This window comes from Neocloeon triangulifer, unplaced genomic scaffold (genome assembly GCF_031216515.1).
Source record: "Neocloeon triangulifer isolate White Clay Creek 2 clone unplaced genomic scaffold, ASM3121651v1 ptg000012l, whole genome shotgun sequence".
In the NCBI taxonomy this organism is placed as follows: domain Eukaryota; kingdom Metazoa; phylum Arthropoda; class Insecta; order Ephemeroptera; family Baetidae; genus Neocloeon; species Neocloeon triangulifer.
The window spans coordinates 8938552-8962086 of record NW_026775554.1 but is presented as its reverse complement, the minus strand read 5'-3'; the positions used below and the strand labels follow the sequence as shown (position 1 = coordinate 8962086).

General features: G+C 39.3%; 5 protein-coding genes across 5 annotated transcripts in view; 4 read left to right on the top strand and 1 right to left on the bottom strand.

The window, feature by feature from the left end:
* The window catches only part of LOC132198229 (midasin), a 47115-nt gene extending 43271 nt beyond the window's left edge, over nt 1–3844 (top strand). The window contains exons 58-71 of the mRNA XM_059622128.1: nt 5–117; nt 175–308; nt 370–703; nt 760–1123; nt 1187–1318; nt 1374–1615; nt 1663–1773; nt 1825–2118; nt 2175–2249; nt 2310–2397; nt 2451–3031; nt 3082–3221; nt 3280–3532; nt 3593–3844. Of these exons, the coding sequence (XP_059478111.1) occupies nt 5–117; nt 175–308; nt 370–703; nt 760–1123; nt 1187–1318; nt 1374–1615; nt 1663–1773; nt 1825–2118; nt 2175–2249; nt 2310–2397; nt 2451–3031; nt 3082–3221; nt 3280–3532; nt 3593–3778 (3047 nt within the window). The 3' untranslated portion in view covers nt 3779–3844. The remainder of the gene's footprint in view (nt 1–4; nt 118–174; nt 309–369; nt 704–759; nt 1124–1186; nt 1319–1373; nt 1616–1662; nt 1774–1824; nt 2119–2174; nt 2250–2309; nt 2398–2450; nt 3032–3081; nt 3222–3279; nt 3533–3592) is intronic.
* A 387-nt stretch (nt 3845–4231) lies between these two features.
* On the top strand, nt 4232–7030 carry LOC132197689 (DCN1-like protein 3). The gene is made up of 4 exons (XM_059621148.1): nt 4232–4481; nt 4915–5118; nt 5563–5956; nt 6238–7030. Exons 2-4 carry the CDS (start codon nt 5007–5009, stop codon nt 6677–6679), a joined length of 948 nt encoding a protein of 315 aa, XP_059477131.1. The 5' UTR covers nt 4232–4481; nt 4915–5006; the 3' UTR covers nt 6680–7030.
* Nucleotides 7031–10256: 3226 nt separating this feature from the next.
* LOC132196864 (uncharacterized) lies at nt 10257–12218 on the top strand. Its single transcript, XM_059619794.1, has 3 exons — nt 10257–10518; nt 10725–11296; nt 11682–12218. The coding sequence occupies exons 2-3, from the start codon at nt 10726–10728 to the stop codon at nt 12074–12076; spliced, it is 966 nt and encodes a 321-aa protein (XP_059475777.1). The 5' UTR covers nt 10257–10518; nt 10725; the 3' UTR covers nt 12077–12218.
* Nucleotides 12214–14323, bottom strand: LOC132196863 (uncharacterized). The gene is made up of 3 exons (XM_059619793.1): nt 13979–14323; nt 13618–13806; nt 12214–12995 (listed from the first exon to the last, which is right to left on the bottom strand). Exons 1-3 carry the CDS (start codon nt 14159–14161, stop codon nt 12270–12272), a joined length of 1098 nt encoding a protein of 365 aa, XP_059475776.1. The 5' UTR covers nt 14162–14323; the 3' UTR covers nt 12214–12269.
* Nucleotides 14324–16944: 2621 nt separating this feature from the next.
* On the top strand, nt 16945–23503 carry LOC132196862 (protein yellow-like). The gene is made up of 2 exons (XM_059619791.1): nt 16945–17084; nt 21481–23503. Exon 2 carries the CDS (start codon nt 21483–21485, stop codon nt 22818–22820), a length of 1338 nt encoding a protein of 445 aa, XP_059475774.1. The 5' UTR covers nt 16945–17084; nt 21481–21482; the 3' UTR covers nt 22821–23503.
* The last annotated feature ends 32 nt before the right edge of the window (nt 23504–23535 follow it).

Below are 23535 nucleotides of genomic sequence, written 5' to 3'. Positions count from 1 at the left end.
TTAGCAACTACCAACTTGGACAGTTTGCTTGAACTAACCCAAAAGGCAGGTCTTCTGATCATCCAGAGATTGTACCAAGCAATGAAAACTAGACCTGAGCTTGACGAGGAAGTGGAGGTACTAAAGTTTTAATAATCCTCAACTCCTTTCTAAAAAATAGAACCTGTATTCCAGATGGAAGAAGGTTTCCTTGTAAACTTTGTCAAGAAACCTCTAGAAGAGGACCTGGAAAATTTGAAATTGGCTGAATTTACTAATCTTGTGGCAGAAATAGGCCGTCAGCTTGCAAAGCAACCAAAAGCCCTTGAGTAAAAAATTTCAACTATTTATTTTACAGTAAGATTAATAAGATAACTCTTTTTTTATTAGAAATGCCAAGAACATTGTCCCCCTCATTCACCAAGTGCAGCTGCTTGCCAAATACCTTGTTGTCCAACTTACTGGCTCGTTGAATGCTTCGTCAAGGCTACTGTGCCAGTACTTGTCATTGGCCACCATGCTGGTCCAGAAGGGCTTCAACATGCCCCCAGAAATGAGTGACGACAAAGAGGGCCAGGGAGATTCACAGCCGTCCGATGGAATGGGACTTTGTGATGGGGAAGGAGAGAAAGACGTTTCAGACAGGCTCGAGTCTGAGGACCAGTTGGAGGGTGCCAGACAGGAAGGCGACCCTGAGGAGGAACCTGCTGACAAAGACATTCCAGTTGGATTTTTCTTATTTTAAATTATTATTTGTTTCTGATTAACAAGCACTTACAGGAGGAGGAGAATGGAGTTGAGGTCAGTGATGACTTCGAAGGAAAACTGCAGGACGAGGCCAAGAACAAAGAAGGTGGGGATGATGAAGACGAAGGTGAAAATGAGGGTGACGAAGATGCGGACAAACAGATGGGTGAGACCGGAGAGGACACTGAAAACTTGGATAAGGAGGTGTGGGGAAGTGACAGCGAGGAAGAGGAAGGAGAAATGAATGAGACGGACAAAGGGAAAGGCGAGAAAGATGATGTAGTGCCGGAAGTTGGTGCAGCCGAAGAGGGTGGCCCTGAAGGCACTCAGGAGAAGAAAGACTGGGACGCCCAGGATCAAAACGAGTTTCCTGAAGACCAAATTGACTCTCAGCATGGTAGGAAATTATTTTTGTTTATTCCAAGTCCACAATTAAATATTTAAATCTCCCTGAATTTAGGTAAAAATGAGGCGCCCCCTGAGCCAGAGGCGTTGGATCTCCCAGACGATTTGAAACTAGATGGAGACGAAGAGGAAGGAAACAATCAAGAGGAGACTGAAGAAAATCCTTTTGAAACTCAGGAACTTAAAGGTTCTCATGCCAACCAGTAAATTTGTAATTTATTGACCATTTTGTGTCATATTAGATATCAAGGAGCAGCCTGAAGTGGAAGAGAACGAGGAAACTGTAGAGGAAAAGCCTGGGGATGAAAACCAAGTAGACTCTGATGGTTCTGAAGACGAGGAGCAGTTGAACTTTGAAAATCCCCCTGGAAATGAGGAAGCTGGTGGACAAGACGAAGAGGACAAGGAGGAAAATAATCAACAGGAAAAAGAACATGGTTTTGATGAGAACGAAGAGGAAAGCTCTCCACAAGAAGATGAAAAAGTATGGTTTAAAAAATTAGTTGTCATGAACTAAAATTTTTGCCTCAGGAGCACGAGGGACAAAACAACGCTGAAAACGATAAACAAAAACCAGAAGCTGCGCCATCATCAAAGTCTCTCGACTCGGCTTCGCAAATGGATTCCACTTTTGAACAAAAAGTAAGTTCTAATGTTGATAGCTAAATTTTAATTAATGTGTAAATAATCCAGGACAGCAACTGGGGTGGAGAGGCTGATGAGGACAAAGGTCAAGAAGGGTTGGCCGAGCAGGACGAAGGCCACGCTTCTGCCTCTCAGAAGGAAAGTAAAATGGCTGCTCCGGCGCAAAAGCAGGAGGGTCGCCAAGAGCCGAGGGAGAGGAAAAAACCTGGGAAAACTGACGACTCACACACTTTGGGAGATACAAAGGAACCAGTGCAGAAGAAGCTGCGTTTAGCTGATGACATGGCCAAGGAAACTGGTCCGGAAGAAGACCAGGAAGATGAAGAGGCCATGCAACAAGATGTAAAAAGGCTGCCTTTTATAAATTTCATATTTTTCATTGGTTTAATAATTTACAGGGAGATGCAGATTTGCATCAACACGTCAAAGAGGCTAAGTCAAGTACGGCTCAGACTATGGACGCAGCTACTCAGGTAATAATTAGATTCACTTATTAAATAAATTTATTTAAGCTTAATTTTCTAACTATTTAGGAACAAGCAAAGGAGCAGAAGCCATTTGTCAGTGAAGATGGAGACAAACCTGAGGATGATGAAGAAATGGATGTTGTCGAAGAAGAAGGTGATTATTTTACCTCTTTTAATTTGCAAACTATTTTAAACTTTCATTTGTAGATGAAAAGCAAGAACAAGCACAAAAGGAGTTGAAATCCGAAAAGATCGGGGACAAAGACAAGTCGGAAAAAGGTCAAGATGGTCAACGATCCAAGGGTGAGGGTTCGAAGGAAAATGTTGAAGTGGAGGGAGAAATCGTTGGCACAGACACTGTTCCCCGTGGCGGTGTCTGTTCTGCTCATACACAGCTGTTGGACAACAGTGCAGTGCCCGAGCTGAGCCCTGAAGAAGTGCAGGCACTTCGAGAGCAGCTTGAGCAGCAACTGGCCTCATGGTCGGCACCACCAGCAGGCATTGAGGCGCTGCAAACGTGGACCCAGTTTTTGGCAGCTACCTCTGCCCTGGCCAGAGACCTTTGCGAGCAGTTGAGACTTGTCCTTGAACCCACCCAGGCTGCTCGGCTGATGGGCGACTACCGAACTGGCCGCAGAATCAACATGCGCAAGGTCATTCCATACATTGCCAGTGAGTTCAGAAAGGATAAGATTTGGCTGCGGCGGACCAAGCCAAGCAGGAGGAAGTACCAAATTGTGCTGGCGCTTGATGACTCTTCCAGTATGGCCGAAAATCATTCCAAAGAGGTGAAATTTTTAAATAACTTTCAATTTAAAACTCAATTCATTTATTCCAGTTGGCCTTTGAGTCTCTGGCCTTAGTCAGCCAGGCCTTGACATTGTTGGAGGCTGGGGAATTGGCCGTTGTTAGTTTTGGAGAAGAGCCTAAAATTTTGCACCAACTCGAAAGTACATTCAATGAAGAAAGCGGAGCTAGGTAAAAAAATATAAACATTGGATGGTACTTTTTGGTACTTAATAATCCTTTTTCTCAGGTTGCTGCAGCAACTGAGTTTCGGGCAGCGCCAGACTCGAGTGGGCAGAATGGTCAACTTTGTGACCTCAATGCTGAGCATGGCTAGCAGGCAGGCCAGTTCTGGCAGCGAGTTAGCGCAACTCTTGTTGATCGTCTCGGACGGACGAGGAATCTTCAGCGAGGGGCGGGAAGTGGTTGAGCAGGCAGTCAGGGCGGCCAAGGAGGCAAACGTCTTCATCATTTTCCTAGCCATCGAAGACCCGCACAGCAAGGTATATAGAGAAAGATTTCAATGAAATTTGCGTTGTTTTCTTATGAGAAATTTTGCGTAGGACTCGATTTTGGATATCAGAATGCCAGTTTTCCACAACGGGAAGCTGCAAATGATCTCATCTTACTTGGAAAACTTTCCCTTCCCGTACTATTTGATTTTGAGAGACATTGAGAGTCTTCCGACAGTGCTGAGTGATGCTCTTAGACAGTGGTTTGAACTGGTGGCTGCAGACGTAAAAAAATAAATCAATTAAAGATTCTGAATGAACTGCTGTCAAAGAATGCGCAAGAAATTAAATTTTAAATTATAACATTGATTTTCATTGACAATCACTTAGTTATTTAGTATTTTTCAGTATTAAAAAAATTTCAATAATTAATTATTAATTTAATCATTATTTTGATCAAACGAGGGGCTACTTTTGTAAATCGCATAAATAAGTGAAATAAGTCTCCAAAATTGAGCCACCAATGGCAACAAGCCTTCAAAAGACAAATAATTTTGTGTTGCTGTGTGCTTGTCGTAATACGATAGGAGATTCTCAATAAACGCGTTCAATAAAACGAACCCCGCGAAACGTGCATTGGCCGGCAAAGATCATTGCTATTATTCCACTTTCCCGCTCAAAGAAAGGACCAAGATGGCGTTGAAGCGAATCTTCCAAATCCGCGGGCTGCACGAGCAGAGATGCGACGTTGCCGATTTTTCAGGCAGGGGTCGACTGGAGAGACAGACAGGACTGGGAACAAAAGTGGAATTCAGGCCGACTGTTTTTGCGTCTCGGCGGCGATTCGGCACGGGATTCGGCGACGATGGTGTGCAGCGGGCCGAGTTCGTGACGTCCCACGCAGCCTTCAGCGCCGAACTCGTCGGCCCGATGCTCTAGGGCGGCCCAAAAGCACGGCTCTTTTCGACGACATTGATGGATCTCGTCTGATCTCATTATGGTTTGTTGATAATTTAAAGAAACTTCGGCCCATTTTGCACACTCTATTTTTGCATCAAATACATTATAACGTTCCTCTTTGCTGAAATTATTATTCATAATTATACATGAATCCTACAAAACACTTTAAATTAAATACATCTTAAATTAATTTAAGGAAAAAATAATAGTATCATGCAAACATATAAAAGTTTATTTGCAGACTTTATTTGGTTAGGATTTTGACATTTGTATTAGTCATATGATCACGCAGTGAAATTATTGAGTTTCGATCGAGTTGGTTCACCATCAAGGTCTTGCATATCGATGAGAAGAAAATTGTTATTTTTATTTCAGGTCACTCTCTATCTCTACTGTTGCGTGCAAATTCAAATGTGTGCCGCTGCTTTCGATTTTTGCCCTTTTAAATCTTAACACGATTTTGATTTTGGCAGGTGCAGCTCGGCGACTCTTGGGGCACATAGGCTCAGATGCCAGGCTCAATTAGTACATTTGGCGTAATTAGTAGCAGCATCGCACCCCTCAAATGGGAAACTGTTTCTCATGCTTCAAAGTGCCAGCAGCTCCGCCTCCGTCTGCAGAACCTTCAGCCGATCCTGCCTCTTGCAAACCACTGCAGGAAGCCAGCGATCAGGAAGGTAACATCTTCAATTTTGAATGTATAATTATTCATTTAATTACTTGTGAGCAAGCAAGTATGTCAAAATGTCACGTCGCCCGGAGGAAGTGCCAGATTATGGCTTTTTAATTCTGTTTTCGTGAAAGTATTAATCCATAATGCTTTTTTTGCTATTTAAGCGAAAGAATAATCCATAAATTTTTCTAGAGATTAAATTAAGGAAGCATCCGAAGCCTTGAATATTATTTATTGTTGAACATATTTTGGATTTCGAAAAATTCACAAGCGATTTCTTTTTTAATAATTGTATTAAAATCTCAAAAATATTTCACAAGAAATATTAATTTTTGTTCTATCACAATTATGTTTGATTCAATTTTAAAATCTGTCATTTCTATTAAAAAAGATCTACAGATTATTATTATTATTTAAAAAATTTAATCGAATTACTCTCAATTTTTAGATGCTGATATGGACGGAGGCATGACTGAGGTGCTGCATCGGCAGCTGTCGGAGAAGCGGGCGAATGAATTGGCGCAGAGCAACGGCAACAGCAAGTTGCTGCTGGACGGGTCAGTGCGGATGTCCAGCGGTTCACGGACGTTCTGCCGCATCCCCCTGGGCGGCCGGACGGGCAGCGACAAACAGCGCAACGGCAACAACAACTCACTGGTGCGCTCAGTGTCCGACAGCAAAGTGGTCGCCCTGTTCGAGCAGTACAAAGATGGCGCCGAGGATGCCATCCTGGCTGACGGCATCGAAAGGCTCTGCCTTGACCTCGCCGTCCGGCCCGACGAGTTCTGCGTCCTGGTGCTGGCGTGGCGCTTTGAGGCTGAGCAAATGTGCTGCTTCACAAGGTAGCAAGGAAATTTTGTTCAATCGCGTTTTAAATAAGTATCAAAGCATAAAATATTTCATGAAGTAATGAATTAGCAATGGAAAGGAAATTTCCATGGCTTAAAATTACAAAATGAAGCTTTCTAATTCTAGATGAAATTGTTAAATTAAAAAAAATAATCTTTTAAATTCTAAAATGAAACTCTTTTACTAACAAAAAAAGTAAATTTTTATCCTTAAAAAATGAAACTGTTGAACTACTTACTAAATAATATTAACTAAAAAAGATTTAATTCCACAGGCAGGAGTTTGTGACGGGGTGCAGGACGATCAAGGTGGAGTCAATCCGAGGGATGCAGGCGCGGCTGCCCGAGCTGTGTCGGGAGGTGCAGCAGGACCCGGAGCTGTTCAAGAAGCTGTACCGCTTCACCTTCAAGTTCGGTCTGGACCCCGAGCAGCGCATCCTGCCGGCCGACATGGCCATCTGCCTGTGGCGCCTCGTCTTCTCGCAGGACGAGCCGCTCATGCTGGACCGGTGGCTCAAGTTCCTCGAGAAGCACCCTCACGTGCGCGGCATTCCGCGCGACACGTGGAACATGTTTTTGAACTTTGTGGAGACGGTCGGCGAAGACCTCAGTTCGTACGACGATGCCGAGGCCTGGCCCAGTTTGTTCGATGACTTTGTCGAGTTTGAGAACGACCAGGTCAACCAGAACGTCACCAAGGCCATCAGTTGCGATTGAACGCTCGCCAAAAAAATACAACTCGACTGACACGCGCGCGCATTCTCTCACAAACACACACGCATTGTACTGAAGTGCATTCTCATCAAAATTTCCGCGCCAGGTGTCCCGTTCCGCCACCAGAAAGTGCCCAAATAGTCCGGTTATTCAAACTAAATAACTTTTATCTTTTATGAAAGTGGATATAAATTAAAATCTCGAAATGGAAAAGAATCATTAACAACTGATTTTGATAAGCACAAGCTGTAGAAAAACTGGAAAAAAACTTTACTTAATCAAAAAAATGAGGATTAAATTTTACAGCAAATCTTTCATTTCTTTTCAAAATGAAAATGTTTCAGGATTTGAAAAGTTAAAAAAGAGCGCTTTCATTTTTCTTTTATTTAACTAACATCATAAGTTTTAATCTAAAGTTTCTTTTGTTGTATGAAGGAAAGGATCTGATCAGGTTGGGGAAAAACTATTTCATCGACAAACCTTAACAATTTCAAGGGAAAATATTTTCTTAGAAATGGAAATGGTATTAAGTGAGAAAATATAATATTGACTCTTTACATTTCCAAGGTAAGGGGTTCATATCCACTTTCAAAAATAATTTCTTTGAAGTAAATCGATCAATTTCATCTTTTTATTTAATTAAGAACGCATCTAGAAACTGAGGCGGTCTTGAAAAAGCTTGTCAATTTTGGTATATATTTTTTTTTGCACCATTTGAATTTTTTACAACAAAATAACTGGAGTGTTGTAACAAAAATTATTGGACTAGAGGCAAACCAAAGAATTCCCAAATTAATAATAATGACTGTAAATCAACTGGCTCCCAATAATTTTAAAACGTTTCCAGAGTAAACAGAAGCTTTGATTACATAAATTTTCTCCATTTACATGTGGATCCCAGAAAATTTTTTCATTCACTATTGTAATATTCGTTGAGGAAGTCAGTTGCTCAACTAAAAACTAAAAGTGTTGGTTATTGTGAGAACGGGACACCTTTGATTAAATCGTCGATTAAATGATATTTTGATACATCACTTGATTTTAAATCTTTCAACTAATGCTCAGTCAAGCACGATTGAATGTTACATTTTATTTCTCGAGCAAAGTTTGTCCGAGGGAATGCATTTCACAGTCCTAAGAAACCCTCCAAGTCATTTAAACGTGTAATTCCAACTTTTTTTTCAAATAATTGTGATGACGGCATATAAATAAATATATATATTGTTTGTAAGTTTACTTTTGTGAAGATTGGCAAAATTGTGCGCGTTTTCATTTTATTTGACTCTGAAGAGATTCGAAACAAAAGCACCATACGCCATTTGGAGAAGCAGAATTAATTAAAAGGACCACACCACAGGCTACAAGATGCTTCATATTTTCTCAGGGTTATGATTTTTCTTTCTGATTTTGCACGCAAATTCAGCTGCGTGCAGAATCACAAACACTAAAATTAAGAGAAGGTCCTTTGCAATTTTGTTGTAATCGACTGACAGGCGTTTCATCCAATTATCTCCGAAGGGCTAGGGATATTAATACTAAAGCTAGAGGGCTTACTTTCCTGTGTTTATCAAATATAAATATGTCGTGTACATGGATACATTTAATGTGATATGCAATTTTAAAATAATAATCATCATATTCTCACGCAAGAATGATTGAAAAATTCAATGTATCTCATTAAAAGTTATCCTCAGTAGTATTTATCGCACTCGAAATTGTTCACTATTTTGTTGCTTCGGAAGATTTTTATTCGAATAAACGTGTAAAGTTTGCATCGATGAACTATAAAAATTTGTTTGTACATAATAATGGCTGAAATTTGATTGTTTGAAACGCAAATGACTTATGATTTCAATTTATGTTGGAGAAACTGCAAAATTTTATATAAAAAGGTATTGTAAATCTCAATTGTGGACACTGTAAATTGAATATATTGAAATAAAATGGCAAACATTATTATTTCACAAAGAAAATATGCCTCTATCTCAATTAATTGTTGAATTCCTTAATTAATTATTTTTTTACATGCGCGTAAAAATTAAAAACCTTATTTTCTAAAATAATTTTTGCGCCAATTATTTAAAATAAGTTTCGTGCTTTTAGGCCATCTCAAGAGCTACATAAGACAAGACAAGGAAATACAGTATAATAATCTGATGTGAATATTTGACGAGATTGAATAGATATTCCTTAAACTACTCAATTTTGCAAAAAGGCAGTCATATTTTCCCCCTAGGTTGAGTTGAGAATACCATTATGTGCCGTTTGCAGTTTCATATATGGATCCGTTTATGGTTCATTATCATTATTTCAATATCAATGAGCTCCTGGGAGATTCAGACCGCCCGCTTCCATACGAAATTTCAACCTGAGTGGTTCATACTGTCAATGCGTGGTCATATTTACTGAAGATATTATTTTGAAAACTTCTTTATTTTTAACAAAAATTATTGAATTTTTAAATTTCATCTTGAAATTATTGATAATTTTTATAATATTTTAAATTAAACATTCGAAATTGACTCGTTAAACTGAGACCAATTTAGTCCACCAAAATTTTTATTTTACGAGATGTGACCAAATGTTAAGAAAACGCCACCTATTATTCGATTCACCAACTACTTTTTGTAGGGCACGTTGAAAAGCCAGTGGCGGCAATTTCCTGTAAAACCCTTGCCCTCCAGATTGGGGGTTGGATTCCCACGCCAGGTGGATTTTTCTCAGGGGAACCTGAGTGATTTCTCATTCTGGGACTGCGAGTCAAGGGTCAAGGGGTATTCTTTGCTGAAGTCGGCCGTGAGCCGCAGGATTTCATGTTGAGAGGGGTACACGTTGCACCCCAGTTGTACAAAAAAGCGTTTAATACAATTAAAATCATTATTTTATGTTGTACGCAAATTTTTTTCAATCAAGGAGGAAATTATGAATCTAGTTATTTCCGGTTATTTCATAAAAAAATTAACTCAACTCGAAGATAAAAGTTCACACGTTCTTGGACTTCATGGTAAATTGTCAAATTTCATGGATTGCTTGTGCTAAAAAATTCATCGCGCAGAAGTTTTGCAAAAAGAGGAGTCGCAATTACTTCCCAGGTTGAGCAGATCATATTTTCATACAAGCCACATAGCGCTCCTGGGAAATTCAGACCGCTCGTCAATGTGTACTGGTGGATAGAAAATATTGTTTACTCTTTTGTACACTCTTTTGCTGGTCGTATTTGTGCTTAAAAATAATTTTAATGACGCTTAAAGCTTGAATTACTATTTTTGGTGTATAAGAAATTTTTTCAAATTAATGTAGTTTTTTAATTTTATTAATATACGTTTTTTTTAATTTTACTTAAATTATGACGACAATGAGCATAATTGGCACGCTGACTTATTATTCCGATGGTCTAATGAAGCGCCATATTACTGGACGAAACGCCATCTGGTGTCTGAATTAGGAACCATTCACGCACTAAAGGCGGGCGAAAGACTGGCAAGACTGCTTGTGCGTCTTGTCTGCTCGACTCCTTCCTATACCCACACCCACGCTTATTATTTAATCTTTTCCAAAACAAAAAGAAAATTAATTTCTAGATTTTAAGTGGAAACTCGCCCTGTGCGGAAAACTGGCAAAAACAAGAACTTATAAAGCTTTAACTATTATAATACACATTCATAGCCTAAACAAAATTAAGTGATTACTAAACATGACGCAGCGACTGAGCAAACAAAGAAGCAATTTGGTGGCATTTAATAATGGCTCGAAATTCAATCAAGTCAGTCGCCAGTGGTGCGTCCAGCCGAGGAATTCACACCACAGGAAATTCAAACAATACAACTTATTTGTCTTCAAACGTGAGTAAAATTTTTTAACTCATTTCTCATTTCAAATTCTGATTTATAGAAAATTACTTAAAGCAAAATAAAATATTATTTAATAAATTGCATATTTTTTTTATTTTATAATGTTTTATAAGACAAAGTAATTTTATTTTAGCAATTTTAAATGAAAATATGGCTGAATTTTTTTCAGACTTATTTTTAAATATGTCAAATTCCAGGATGAAAATGGACAGAATTTTAAAATTGCTGTTGCTGTGGATTTTCGGCGTGTCGACGACTGTTGGCCAGAAGGACGAGATGCTGTACGAGTCGCCGCTGTACGTCATCAACGTGTCCGGCATTACCAAGGTGGCGATCCACCGCAGCAGGGTGTTTGTGTTGGTGCCGTCGCAGGAGGTGCCGCTGCTGGAAATGTCGTGGCTGCCGCACGTGCAGCACGTGGCTAAGCTGCGCAAGACGCCAGTGAACGCGTCCGTGCGTCGCTGCCAGGGTCTGGTGCGTCCGGTCGATCTGCAGACCGACCCTTACGGCCGCCTCTGGCTGCTCGATGCCGGTGACGCCAAGTGCGCGCCCAAACTGGTTGTCTATGACATCCTCTATCACCGGCTGGTCGAAAACGCCCGGCACTCGTTTGACCTCGGACTGCAGGTCGAGCACCTGACCATCGACCCTGGCGCCACCAGAGGCGTCACCCTCGCCTACGTTGCCGGAGGGGACAAGATTTTGGTTTACAGCTACTACCAGGACAGGCACTGGAACGTTAAGACTGTGCTCAACGAGACCATTACAGGTATTTAATTAATAAATATGAGGTAATCCAGTAGTAGTGACATTTAATTAAAGGGTGTCTAAATTATTTATTTATTATAAATTTAGTCGGAATTAAAAAAAAAAATCAAGTCGCCAATATTGCGGGGGGATGTCTTTGGCCGATCCGATATAGCTTGATTTGTTTTTCTGAAATTTCCACGGTGACCTGTAAATTAACATGCCTTGGAAATAATTTGATTTAATATAAATTTATTAGTTCGAAAACTAGTATAATGTACCCTTAAAAAAACCCCTCTTAATATATAGCGCGGTAACTGTACAAAAAACGTATTATTTTATCAAATAAAAATCATTTTCATCACCTAATTTATCAGAAATACACTAGTCAAAAATTAAAATTCAAGGTATTGCCTTAAATCCCGGGGATGCAGAGCACAGGACGACCCTGCTGGTGTTGGTGAACCACTTGACTGTCTACCAGATTTTCACGTCCAGGTTGCTGGAGGGCTCGGCGGGCGTGATCGAGGCCGGCGAGTTAATGGGCCCCAGTTTGGCCGGCCTGACGAGTGATGGCCGCGGCGGCGTTTTTTACATGCTCAGCCGGGACTTTGTGGCCGTTCGCTGGAACAGCCGCTTGCCCCTGCAGGCCGAAAACCAGGAGATTTTGCTGCAGAGCGACCGCGTGCTCTTCAACGTGACGTCCTTCGTGACCGACTCGAACAGGAACATTTGGGGGGTGGTCAACAACGGCACCGACCAAATGACCTGGTGCGCCAAACTCACCTTCACTAGCTACTGATCTGATTTTTTTTCTGTATGGAAGTGAAAAAAAATATCTCACAAAATAGCAAATACTTTAATATTAAACATCAAAGAGGAAAATAAAAAAATTAGTTGTTTTTATAGCGTGTTGTAATTTTAATTAAAAAATTTAACTTATAAATGAATTTCACTGCTTTTATTTTTTTTCCAAAATAAAATAAAATTGGAGTTTACCACTCTGGTTCATAAAGCAGAGTGCTAATTCTGTGCTCAACATTTCTCTTGCCGGTTTGGAAGAAGGCAAGGTAATCCGACTCCAAAACCAGCATCTTTTTGCTGGCAAAGTCCGGAGCGACGCAGGTGGCAAGTCGTCCCTCCGTCCCGCCGTACACCCGCTCAAAGTTCTCCTCCCTGAACTGCTTGCTCGAGTCCCACAGGTACACCTCAGGTCGGCCGTCGTACCTGAAGAAAATGTTTCTCCCGCCGTCCGTGCCCAAGAAAAGCGTTCGGAAGGGTTTGACGCCCTTGACGATCACGCGTCCGGTCGATGACCCTGTCCGAAGGAATTCGGTGCGAACAGTGAAGACGAAGGGCGAGCTAAGGTAGGAGAGGAGCAGCAGGTTTGAGCCGTCAGGGTTGCGCAGGAGGGCCAGGTATAGAACGTCATCCGGAGAGGTCTCGAGCTGGACGACGTCCGGCAAAATGACCTTCCAGCCCCTGGCCTTCATCACGTCCCACACGATGATGGCGTTGTTGGCCGAGTCACTCACGTAGAGAAAAGTGTGTCCAGCGTTAGACTGTCCGACGGCCAAATGGTCAAGGCGGCTGGGCGTGAAGTGGCCAAAGTCGATGAGGCGGTGCAGCCTGTTCTTACCCAGCTCGACCACTACTACCTTGGCCGGACAGTGATTTTGCGCCGATGAAAAGTCGCCGCTGTCCAAAATCCACGCCAAGTTCTAATGAGAAAATCGAAATTAATTTTGAATTTCTAAAGAAAATTAAACTTAAGGGTATTTTTTGTGATGATACCTAAAAATATTTTTAGAAAATAATATTGGTTCTTATATACTGTTTTTCTGGCTTTTTGAATAAAACTTTAAAAATACAGTTTAAATAACATTTAAATTAGTGCTTTTTGTGGCAAAAATTTAACTCCGTCCTTCCCAATTGCAAGTTTATTGAACATCAGTTTAATATTCAATGAATTAAAATTTAATATCTCTCTGCCCAAGCCAAGATTTTTTTAATTAATTTAATTGCAATTAGTAACTTCATTTAAATTATATACTATATAAGTAAAGACAAGTTTTTGGTCATTTTCACGCGAATGGTCACATGGTTTTGAATGTGAGGCCGTTAGCAACTGTGTTGAAAAGTAGACCCGTTTGCTTGTAATTGGTAATTGCAGGCAATAAAGGCGGCTTTTTCATTATATATTTTTTATTTTTGCTGGATGTGAACTTACTCTTTTAATTTGTCAAAAACCTGTCTTGGTAAAGCAAGTTTGGTCTCAAGTCTCAAGATACTTTTTACTGCCCCTGTAAATTGTCGGAAAAAAGAGAGCGTTCAAAAACTTACATTTGAAGTGATGGAAATGTCGGTCGCGTTTCTGACGCCGTCGCAGAGTCTGTCCTGTGGGTTGTCCCAGTAAGGAAGGGCCCTCCAAAGGAGCTTTGACCCTCCATTTCTGAGCAAAGTTCTAGCAGAGGTGATCGGAGCGCCCGGTTCAAAGCATGGAAACAATACAAGTGCCTCTTTGCTCCAAATCTGAATTGCAAGGAAAAAAATAATAATAAAGAATTATCAAATTTTTATAATAAACTATGAAAGTAATTATCTTCCTTGGTGGGAATTAAAAAAAAAATAAAAGTAAAAAGAGATCGATTATTGGAGATGAGTTTAAGATGACAAGATTTTGTTGTACAAATGTTTCAGTTACCTGGAATTTGGTGGCCAGAGGATTAGTCCTGGCGAACCTGTCCTTAATGTTCTTTTCCTGGAGCGACCGGATGTAGTACTCAGCCACCTGCGTGCCAGGAAAGGTCAACAAGCCCGACGTGTGCGTTGCTGAGCCGCAAAAAATGGAACCTATGGTCACAAAAATGAAAAGAAAAATTTCCATTTTCAGAAACGTCGTTGGTATAAAAGTGCAAAAAGCAAAGTGGAAGGAAAAGACGAGGTGCTTATTGGGGACAATGTTTGGCTACGTTTGCAAAAAGTTTCAAGGCTGTGACCGAGTAAAGAAAAACATCAACAGCTCAACTTTGTTGCATGCAATGCACGCTAAAAATTGCGGCGGCGCATAATTTATAAAAGATTTTAATCTTGCTATTTCAAGAATGGAACAATAGTTTATTGAGAGCCATGCAATAAATCCCCTCCTTATTACTTGAACTCAATCCTGGCTCCTTGCTCTGTACGTTCATTAAGGGGGAAAAAGTGACGTTTTTTTAGGTCTCACGTGAGTCGGCACTTCATTTGGGCAAAACGAGTATTACAAACTATCGCCTCGCTTGCAGAAAGTACTCGCAATTAGATAATACTCTGTTCCCACTACGACTGGGTGCGGTCCTGATCAAGACCTTATAGCAACAAAGGCGACGGATATATGAAGTTGTTTCCTTACACAATGCGGTAGAAAGTTTTTTTTAAATTCTCGCGAACCTTCATAAAAGAGGAATTTTCTTCATTGGCAGTGCGTTCAAGAATCTTAATTGGATACTTAAGCGCTTATTAAACGCAGGGTCTTTTAATAATGCAACTTAATATGAAAATAATTGCAATTCACCAATTTTTTTGTTCCGGTAACTGCTCAAAGACGTGGACCATAAAACTTGCAAAAGAAAAATGAGCTTTTTTTGTAAATTTTTTCAGCCAAAATTTTCAAGTGTATAGGAAAAAAATTGCAGTCATTGAATTTCTTAATTTTACATTATTTTTATAATAAAACAAAATTTTTTTAGATTTTTTCCCTCTCAAAATAAACGTTGACATTCAACCAAAAATTTAGCAAACTGATGCTACTAATTTTTAAACAATGTATAATAAAAAAAAGAAATCTTTATAAAGTCCGCATCTGCCAAAAATGATTAAGCCATTTTTTTTAATAAATTTAAGTGAGAAATTTTTTTCCAAAAAAATTTTAACATATATTGACCAGTGAATTAATTATCTACATTAATTTTGGAGCAAAAAATCAGTTCAATTAAGCGCAGATTACCTGCGCCAAAAGTTGAACAAGATAATTAATGTCGCAATAACATTTCAAACCGGCATTTTTTTCTACACCTTCCTGGCGAGGATCAAGGTAAAAAGAGTGGATGTGGAGCACACATTACATTATGCATAACGCACCATGGCCTAAAAAGTGGAAGCCTTTCAATTCAACGTAAAAAATTGACCCCAGAACAGGTTCGTTGCTCAATTCCGGGCCCAGCCAAAGCGAGAGCTGGGAAAAAATCTCTGGGTGCATGAAAAGTGGCGAGCAGGTTCTTTTAAAGGCCGGACACTTCTACTTTTTATCGCAATTACAAGCAACGAGAAAATTAAATTCAATCCAAGTGAGTTGGGCAATTTTTTCGCGAGTGCTGCTGGCTAACAAAAAAGTCCAACATGAATCGCCATAAGTTGCTCCGAATCGATAAATTTTCGTTCATTGAACAACTTTAATTAAGCAGGTTTTCACCTAAAATTTACTTCGCAAGTTTTCACAAAATGCAAATGACGTCGGAACTATTCCAATTTACGCCAATAAGAGATTTTTTAGTTTATTACTTTCGTAAATTCTCGTTTACTTTTACTTTTAAAAATACTTTCTAGATTGAAAGGGTTGAAAATATGCACTTTCATTATTTAATATTGATCAACAGTTCAAAAAAATAATAAGAATTGACTAAAAACATGAAATTTAATATTATGTTAAACTAAGTAAATGGTAGGTGCCGCAAACGAATTAAATTTTCGCAAGAAAAAAAAACATTTCTGCCAGTATTTTAAGAAAGAATGCGGAAGTTAGATTAATTACAAGCATAAAATTTTAAGGACGAATCACAATTTTCCACAGTAGTGATTCTCAGAAATGAAACAAATGCGGACAGATGCTTCTTTCTTTTTCTTTTGCTGGGAAAAAAGAAAAATCCTTGATTCAGGCCATTCTGCGGCTCTGCTTTGTTTTGCATTTTGGAGCGAGCGTGAAGGTTGTGAAAAATTCTTCTCACTTGCCGGCGCTTTTCTTGCGACGCATCCCGCGGATTTCAATTCAGATTTCAATCATCTTCTCAAGCAGGTTAATTAATTTTATTTGGACTTGAATTAGTCGCGCATCGTCATTTCCGTTCCAAAACAAACGTCCTGTATATGTCGTGAAATAGTAGAGAGGGAATTTGCCGCGACGCAGAAGTTGATATATTGTGCGGGAAATACAATGTTTCATTTGTACAACTTTTTGATCATTCCAAGAAACAGTGTCAAGGTGATTTGCTAAATAATTTTATTCCTTCAAAATCGCGTTTGTGGCAGAAGAGCAAAAAAATTCACTTTATACATCACAATTGCAATTTAAAAATTTAATTTCTTGCTCGATCGCTTGGTAAAAAATAAAAAAAAAATGAAATTTTAAACAAATTCTTTTGGCTATTATTTAAAAGAGTTTCAAGCTTTTGACGTTTTTGATAAATTAACGCGGTTTTTTTTACATTTGAATGATTTAACAATGGGCGAGATTTTTTTGAAAAGCTCAAGGGGTTAATAAATAATGTCTTTAAAAAAAGTGAGAAATTTTTTCGGTTTTGAATGTATGAAAAGAACAAAAGGCTATGCAGTGAATTATCGTGATTAAACCACATATAATATGAATCCACATGCACGAAAAGCGGCAGGAGGCGGTGGGTGGGGATTTGTACCTGATATCGGATGCGGAGAGAGTGGATTTTCAGTCTAGTGTTGCCTGCTAAAATACACAGCTGCTCGGCCAAGTGGCTTCAGTTCCGCACAGACTCCAGAGGACAAAGCACCTCCGGACACCGATCTTGACTGCAAAAGAATAGGTAGGCGTTTTCAAATTTCATAATATTTTCAAAATTAATGGAAATATTATATTTTTTTATTAAAGTAATTAAAAAATTTTGATTTTTCAATTTTATCAAAAGAGTTTTAAGTTTGGAGGAAAATTTAAATAAATTTAATGATTTAAAACATTTTGATCTTCCATTGAAAAAACTTATTTAATTTTGTAATCACATGAATTATTTTTTTAGCTTTCCTGCGTCAAAGTTTCTCCCGTACAATACTTTAACTTTTGATTAAATAATTATAAAAATGCAAATAAAGTAGTTCCTTATTCAAGGCTTCCCATTCTAATGTCAACTGGCGGATGTTGCATTTTTTTCGCTATTATTTATCCCGTTCGTTGACAACTAATCACCGTGAAATATTCACTCATGTTCTGTGAAGGCCAAACTAAATATTATGACCATTACAGGCGTGGTTAACTCTGCTTGTTTTTGATTCTCTTTTTTGGTTGCACAAAAAGCAGGATCTCGTGTTGCATTAATGATCGCACAATGTCTGACCTTCAATTTGCTCCACTTATTATCTCCGCACTCTTCTCACCAATTAACAAAATAAAATTGACTCCTGTACAAAATTTCAGTAAAATTTAAAAATGAGAAGATCAAGCAGCTTTCCCTGTTTGACACGGGTTATAGACGAAAGTGCATTTATTTATTTGGCAGCAAAAGGGAAATAACAGGGCATGTGTGCCGCCGACCTTGATTGACAAACAGACCATTGTTGATTTTCGCGCTGCTAGAGAGCAAAAAGCGGATGGTGTGAGCTAATAACAAATTGCACATCGACTCATTTAAATTCACTTCCAATTTGTCAAAGAGATAAATGAACGAAATCCGGTGCTTACTGATTAAGAACTTTTAAAGAAACACTTGGGGTTTTATTTCACAACGAGCAGCGAAAGCGCTCGGCAATAAATCACTGCGTGCGAGGGCGTGAATCAGAAAATCGGTCGCAGAACTGCTGGAGTAGGTGCGAGAAAATTTCAATTTTTCAGTAAGTTTTTATTAAACGAGTCACCTCAGATGCGTTTAAAACTTGAAAAATAAGGTGGAAAATCCATAATGCTTAACCCAAAATTATTGTTTGGTTTAAATAATTTCATTTGGAGGAATATTTTCATGGAAATTCAGATAATCAGATTAAAAAACTTATATGCAAGAAAAAAATTCACCTTATAATTAACCGCGTTTTTTTATTAAAGATTAAAGAGAGGATTTACGTTTAGTAGAAATAAAAAGAAAAGGGGCTGGTTTCAATATGAGACAACGCCCAAACGCAATTGTAAAAAGAAGGTATAACCTTGCCTCTAAAGGAATGCTTTTGGCTCAAAAAATTGACTTTAAAGCAAGTTCAAGGCAAGCTTAACGCATTAATTCATCATGCTGCTCGACCAGTTTCTTTACTATTTAAATAAAAAAATGTGGTTTTTACATTTGTTGGAAACCGAACTTTCAGAATTTTACATATATCTAGTCACAGCAAATGTGATGAGGACGATATAATTTCATTACCAGTTCTCAAGCGATCAATTATATAATTTAACCACGCGAAACTACGTCTTGTAACTTTCATTTCCACATCCACAAGCAGCTGACAAACAAATAAATAAGTTTGTTTCTGGAAGCAACCCTCGGGCCGAGAGAAGAACAAAGGTGTTGTAATTAATGCGCGTTTCGACAAAAATATCTAATCCAAAAATATAATTATTATTATATTTTTTTCAAAAACATGTGCAATTGTCTATTAAACAATATGCTCGCGTGCCTCAATCACGCAACCGGTTTTGCCTGGCAAATTATTTCCAGCAGAAGCACAATTAAGAATTAAGTCATTGTCTGCATTTTAAAAAAAAAGCCATAATTTCTCCTTGAAAAGCAGCACGCATAGTTTTGTTTAGGAATTGAATAATAACTGGAGGTGTGTCTCTTTTGACGCGAAGGCTCTTCTATATTATAACTTTGATAGAAATCATAGTCTGTGTTATGCCAGCACCTTGCGGTTTCACTTTCGTTCTCGGTGCGGCCACCAATATATAAAATCGAGCGTTCCAAACATTAAAATTCGGAACCATCTACTTTGGAGAGAAAAAAACACTATAATTATGCTTGTGCATGCAAAACCTTTCTCCTGCAGTGGGCGGCTTCTAGAGGCGAGAATTTGGCAATTAAATGCGAAAGTGCGACAACAAGTCGGACACCAAAAATGAATTAACGCGGAACAAGATGAACAGTTAGTCACGCAGCAGAGTGTGTCACCTCTTTTTAAGAAGGAAATTTAAGCAAAAATAAAAGCGAACGGCCTTGATTGCCTGGAATGAGGAAAAGTTTTGTCTTAAAAGCAATTCACATTCTGATCGTTATATGAGATAAAAAAACTCGTTGTTAAATTTGAAAAGGCGGGAAGCGAAAATTAAAAAATAAAAATTAAACCAGTTTGATGAGAAGACCTTAACTTTTTTATTTAATTTTCAGCTCTCCAATTTACAATTAGGATTATTAGCTTTTATTGGAAATTTTTCTGGTGCCATGCCAAAACCATATCACCTTTTATAAATTAAATAAAAACACAAACACATAATTAAATTAAGCTGGATATTATTTTTTGCAAGCTCGATGAAAATAAAATTACACACAACAAAGAAAAATATATAAAAAGAGTAAACCTTGTAACATATTATTTGAATGCAAATTAATTTAGTACGAATCGCCGGTCACTTTAATGGTCCTCGATGAAGTCACACGAATCGCTTTCTCTCCACGCCTCTGATTTTGTAGTAATAACGGCCTGAAGTTGAGCATGTTGCTCTCTCGTTGTCTCTCACACGCATATAATCGCCGTTGCGATCTCTTCAAAGACGGACAAGCCACTTCCACTTTCAAATGGGAAAAAACGCGCACCTTGACATCCAAAATCAAGTCGACCAGTCGTGCGGAAAAATTTTCGCCGATTCACTCTTTTGAGGAGCGATATTTATACGAAGCATCTTTTTTAAAACTTTGAATGGACAAAAATTGAGGAGTTATTTGAAAATGGGGAAAGCTGCGTCGCGTGACCTGAAAGCTTTAAATGCACACGTCAATAATCGGAAGATGACTCTTTGAATTCCGTCTCGAGTAGGTCATAATGCTATTTTTTTCCTGTTAAAATTGGAAATTGTGATTTTCAATGCGCGCCAATATTCTCTTCCGTGTGTAAGGCTAGAATTGCACACTGGTATAGAATTGCATTGCGGATTATAGTAGCAATCAAACAATAAAACTCAATGGGAAAAGTTCTCAATTCATTACTGTAGTAAAATTATTAGAGAGCGCGGTGCACACGCGTTTGCCAATGTGCGAAATTACACACGTTTGAAATAATTTTTCTTCAAAAGCTTTCTCGGTTTGCAAATTTTACAGCTTCATTGCATAACTATCGCAACTTTTTCTAAATACTACTTGTTTTGTAAATGCATTTGCGGTGACAGTCAGAGCAATTAGAAACTTGAAGATCAACATGTTTCCCACCAAATTTTTGTTTTATCAAAAATATTCACTGCTGATTAAATAATTTATTTTTACACCTTGACTTAGCTACTAAGAAGTTAAGTAAAGAAAAAAAATAATTATTTAAAAAAGGATAGAACCGAAGGATGTTAATTGTATAGTTATAATTATCTGCACCGCATGTAAAATCCTTTTCTAACTCTTTAACTTTAAAAAAATTTTATCGCATCCAAAAAAGAAAAGAAACCGCCAACGATGATTTTGATTCTTGGTTAGTCTTCTTGTTCAGCCGAGACACTCATTCATTGTCAAGTAGGTAGGTAGCTTAGGTGCCGACTCTGATCGGAGACTGAACACGAAATAATGGCATATTGATGGAAACTGAACATCGCGCCGCCGCGCTCTCACAGTGCAACGATTCATTATTTTGTCTCCGCGGTAATTTGATTTGTCACACGAGCAATTGCGGAGGGTTGCGGTAATTCAGGTGGGCCATTGTGCGGACACTGCGGACGAATTGGATTAATTTGCTGAATGGAGAGCACCAGGAAATTGCTGAAATTGAGAAAATTATCTCGTTTGGCCAATTTTAGATTTAAAGTGGCGCGGCGGGTCAGTGTGACGAAAGTTTTTACGAAATCAAGCGGCTAACACTTAAAGAAATAAAAAAATAGCAAAAAAATGACAGATACACATAAGGTATTATTAGCCAAGGACTAAACTGAAAGAAAAATATTTTTTGATAATGAGTAATTTTTTTGGTATGATTTAAAATTTATTGAGGGCAATCCAAAGAAGGCCTAACCTGAATCTTAATTATTTACTTCTATTCTTGTCCGAACACCAGGAAAAATTGAATCTTAAATTTATTTTTATTTTGTTTCAGCCATGCGGCTCCTCATCGTCATTCCTGCTCTTCTCTGCGCCGTTTCGGCCCAAAACTTTGGCTTCTATGGCCAACCTTCTGCCGCTGTCAGACCTTACACGCAAACATCTGGATTCAGACCGGCCCCTGTCAGCAATGCCGGCGCCTCTCCGATCCAACAAGTGGCCGCATGGACCTACCTGAACTTCGACGGTGTCAACCCTAAGCAGATTGTCCCTGAAAACGGCGTCTTCACCGGCATCCAGGTCACGCCCCAACGCATTTTCCTCACCCTGCCCAGGTCCCGTGAAGGTGTGCCCGCCACCCTGACCTGGATACCAAACAACGGAGTGCCGGTTGAGAATCAGCCCCTGCTGCCCTTCCCTGACTGGTCTTGGCAGCAGGGTCATCTGGACAACTGCAGTGGTCTGGTGTCCGTTTTCCGCTCCCGCATCGACAGCTGCGGCCGTTTGTGGGCTCTCGACTCTGGTGTCATGAACGCTCTTGATGGCAACCCCGTGAGACCTTGTCCTCCCAGACTCGTCGCCTTCGATCTCAAGACCGGTTTGGCCATTCGCAGCGTCACTTTCCCTCCTCAAGTTCTGCGCGAAAATTCCCTCTTAACCACCCTGGTTCTCGATGAAGAATTCTCATCCATCGGCAACTGCGAGAACATGTTCGTCTACATCTCCGACACTTCCGACCCTGGCCTCATCGTCTATGACCTTGGCCGCGACCTAACCTGGCGTTTCGAGCATCAGTCACTCAGACCTGACCCTCAGCAGGCCACCTACAACATTGCTGGCGAGTCTTTCAACCTTGAAGACGGAGTCGTTGGAATGACCATCTCCAACCTTGGCCCTGAACGCATGCTTTACTACCACCCTCTCGCCGGTCGCGCCCTCTACGCCGTGTCCACCAACGCCCTGAGAAACCCTGGCGTCCCCTCTCTGCCTGTCATCATGGTCGGTGACAAGACCTCTCAGGGTGCAGGCCTCTTTGCTGACTCCCATGGAGAGATCTACTTCAGCCCTGTTTCTGAAACGGCCATCGCCTCCTGGAACCCCAACACTGGCCTCCAACGCATTCTGGCCGTCGACCAGGAACGTCTGCAGTTCATTTCCGACATCACCGTTGACCAACAAGGTTCTCTTTGGTTCGTGTCTAACCGATTCCAGGCCTACTTCAACCGCAACTATAACCCTCGCGGTCTGAATCTTCGCGTCATGCGCATCCCGTTCGCCGCCAACGGAGCCCAGTTTGGCCCTGTTCACTCCGCGGCACCACTGTCGCCTTTCAACAACTTTAACTTCAACAACAGATTCGTCAGGAACACCGGAAACAGCACCAGAGTGTTGTAAATCAAAAAACGCATTCATTCGTCTACTAACGATTTATCAAAGGAAGGAACAACCCTCTCAAATTTTGGTCTCTTATGCTGTGCGTGGAGCAAAATTTGAAAGGCACGCTTCTTTCTTTGTCACGACAATGCTCATTAGCACATTGAATTAACTCCGCATCTTTAAATTGTAAATAATTTAGCAAACTCTCATCAACGCACGAATATATTTCATCAGACATCCACAATCAATCACGTCCTTTTTAAAATAAATAATTTTAACTGAAGAATCAATGTGAATTATGCCATATTGTATCAATCAAACATCACGCGTATTATGAGGTATTAATAATGTAAGAAAAAATTTACATTATATTGTTGGTGAGCTTTGAAAAGTGTTATTTAAGGCTCGTAGAATTGAAGGCAACAAAAAATTATACGAATATTATTTAAAAATACACATATGGCATCATTGAATAAGAGCAAAAGTTTGGTAAAAATGAGCGTCAATATATTTTAGATAATGAAGAGAGACTGACAAGCACCGAATTTTTTTATTTCATTTATCTATTTATAACAAGTGTATTGCTTAGGAGAAAAGTCAAAATGGTAATTTTTTTGGTATATTAAATTTTGCTTCTAGAATGTCACTAGCGTGTTGTTGAAATATTTCAGTAAATAAAAATAATACGATAGAAACGCAAACCCGTCTTGTTTTCTTTCACTACTTGCAGCAA

What these genes read in the sequence shown, in the direction of transcription:
- LOC132196863 (XM_059619793.1), bottom strand. Translation starts at nt 14,161, where the DNA reads ATGGAAATTTTTCTTTTCATTTTTGTGACCATAGGTTCCATTTTTTGC. An exon ending in CTCTGGCCACCAAATTCCAG is followed by an intron (nt 13,807 to 13,978) that starts GTAACTGAAACA and finishes CTTGCAATTCAG; the next exon opens with ATTTGGAGCAAAGAGGCACT. An exon ending in ACATTTCCATCACTTCAAAT is followed by an intron (nt 12,996 to 13,617) that starts GTAAGTTTTTGA and finishes TTTTCTCATTAG; the next exon opens with AACTTGGCGTGGATTTTGGA.
- LOC132197689 (XM_059621148.1), top strand. Translation starts at nt 5,007, where the DNA reads ATGGGAAACTGTTTCTCATGCTTCAAAGTGCCAGCAGCTCCGCCTCCG. An exon ending in GGAAGCCAGCGATCAGGAAG is followed by an intron (nt 5,119 to 5,562) that starts GTAACATCTTCA and finishes CTCAATTTTTAG; the next exon opens with ATGCTGATATGGACGGAGGC. An exon ending in CAAATGTGCTGCTTCACAAG is followed by an intron (nt 5,957 to 6,237) that starts GTAGCAAGGAAA and finishes TTAATTCCACAG; the next exon opens with GCAGGAGTTTGTGACGGGGT.
- LOC132196862 (XM_059619791.1), top strand. Translation starts at nt 21,483, where the DNA reads ATGCGGCTCCTCATCGTCATTCCTGCTCTTCTCTGCGCCGTTTCGGCC.
- LOC132196864 (XM_059619794.1), top strand. Translation starts at nt 10,726, where the DNA reads ATGAAAATGGACAGAATTTTAAAATTGCTGTTGCTGTGGATTTTCGGC. An exon ending in GCTCAACGAGACCATTACAG is followed by an intron (nt 11,297 to 11,681) that starts GTATTTAATTAA and finishes TTAAAATTCAAG; the next exon opens with GTATTGCCTTAAATCCCGGG.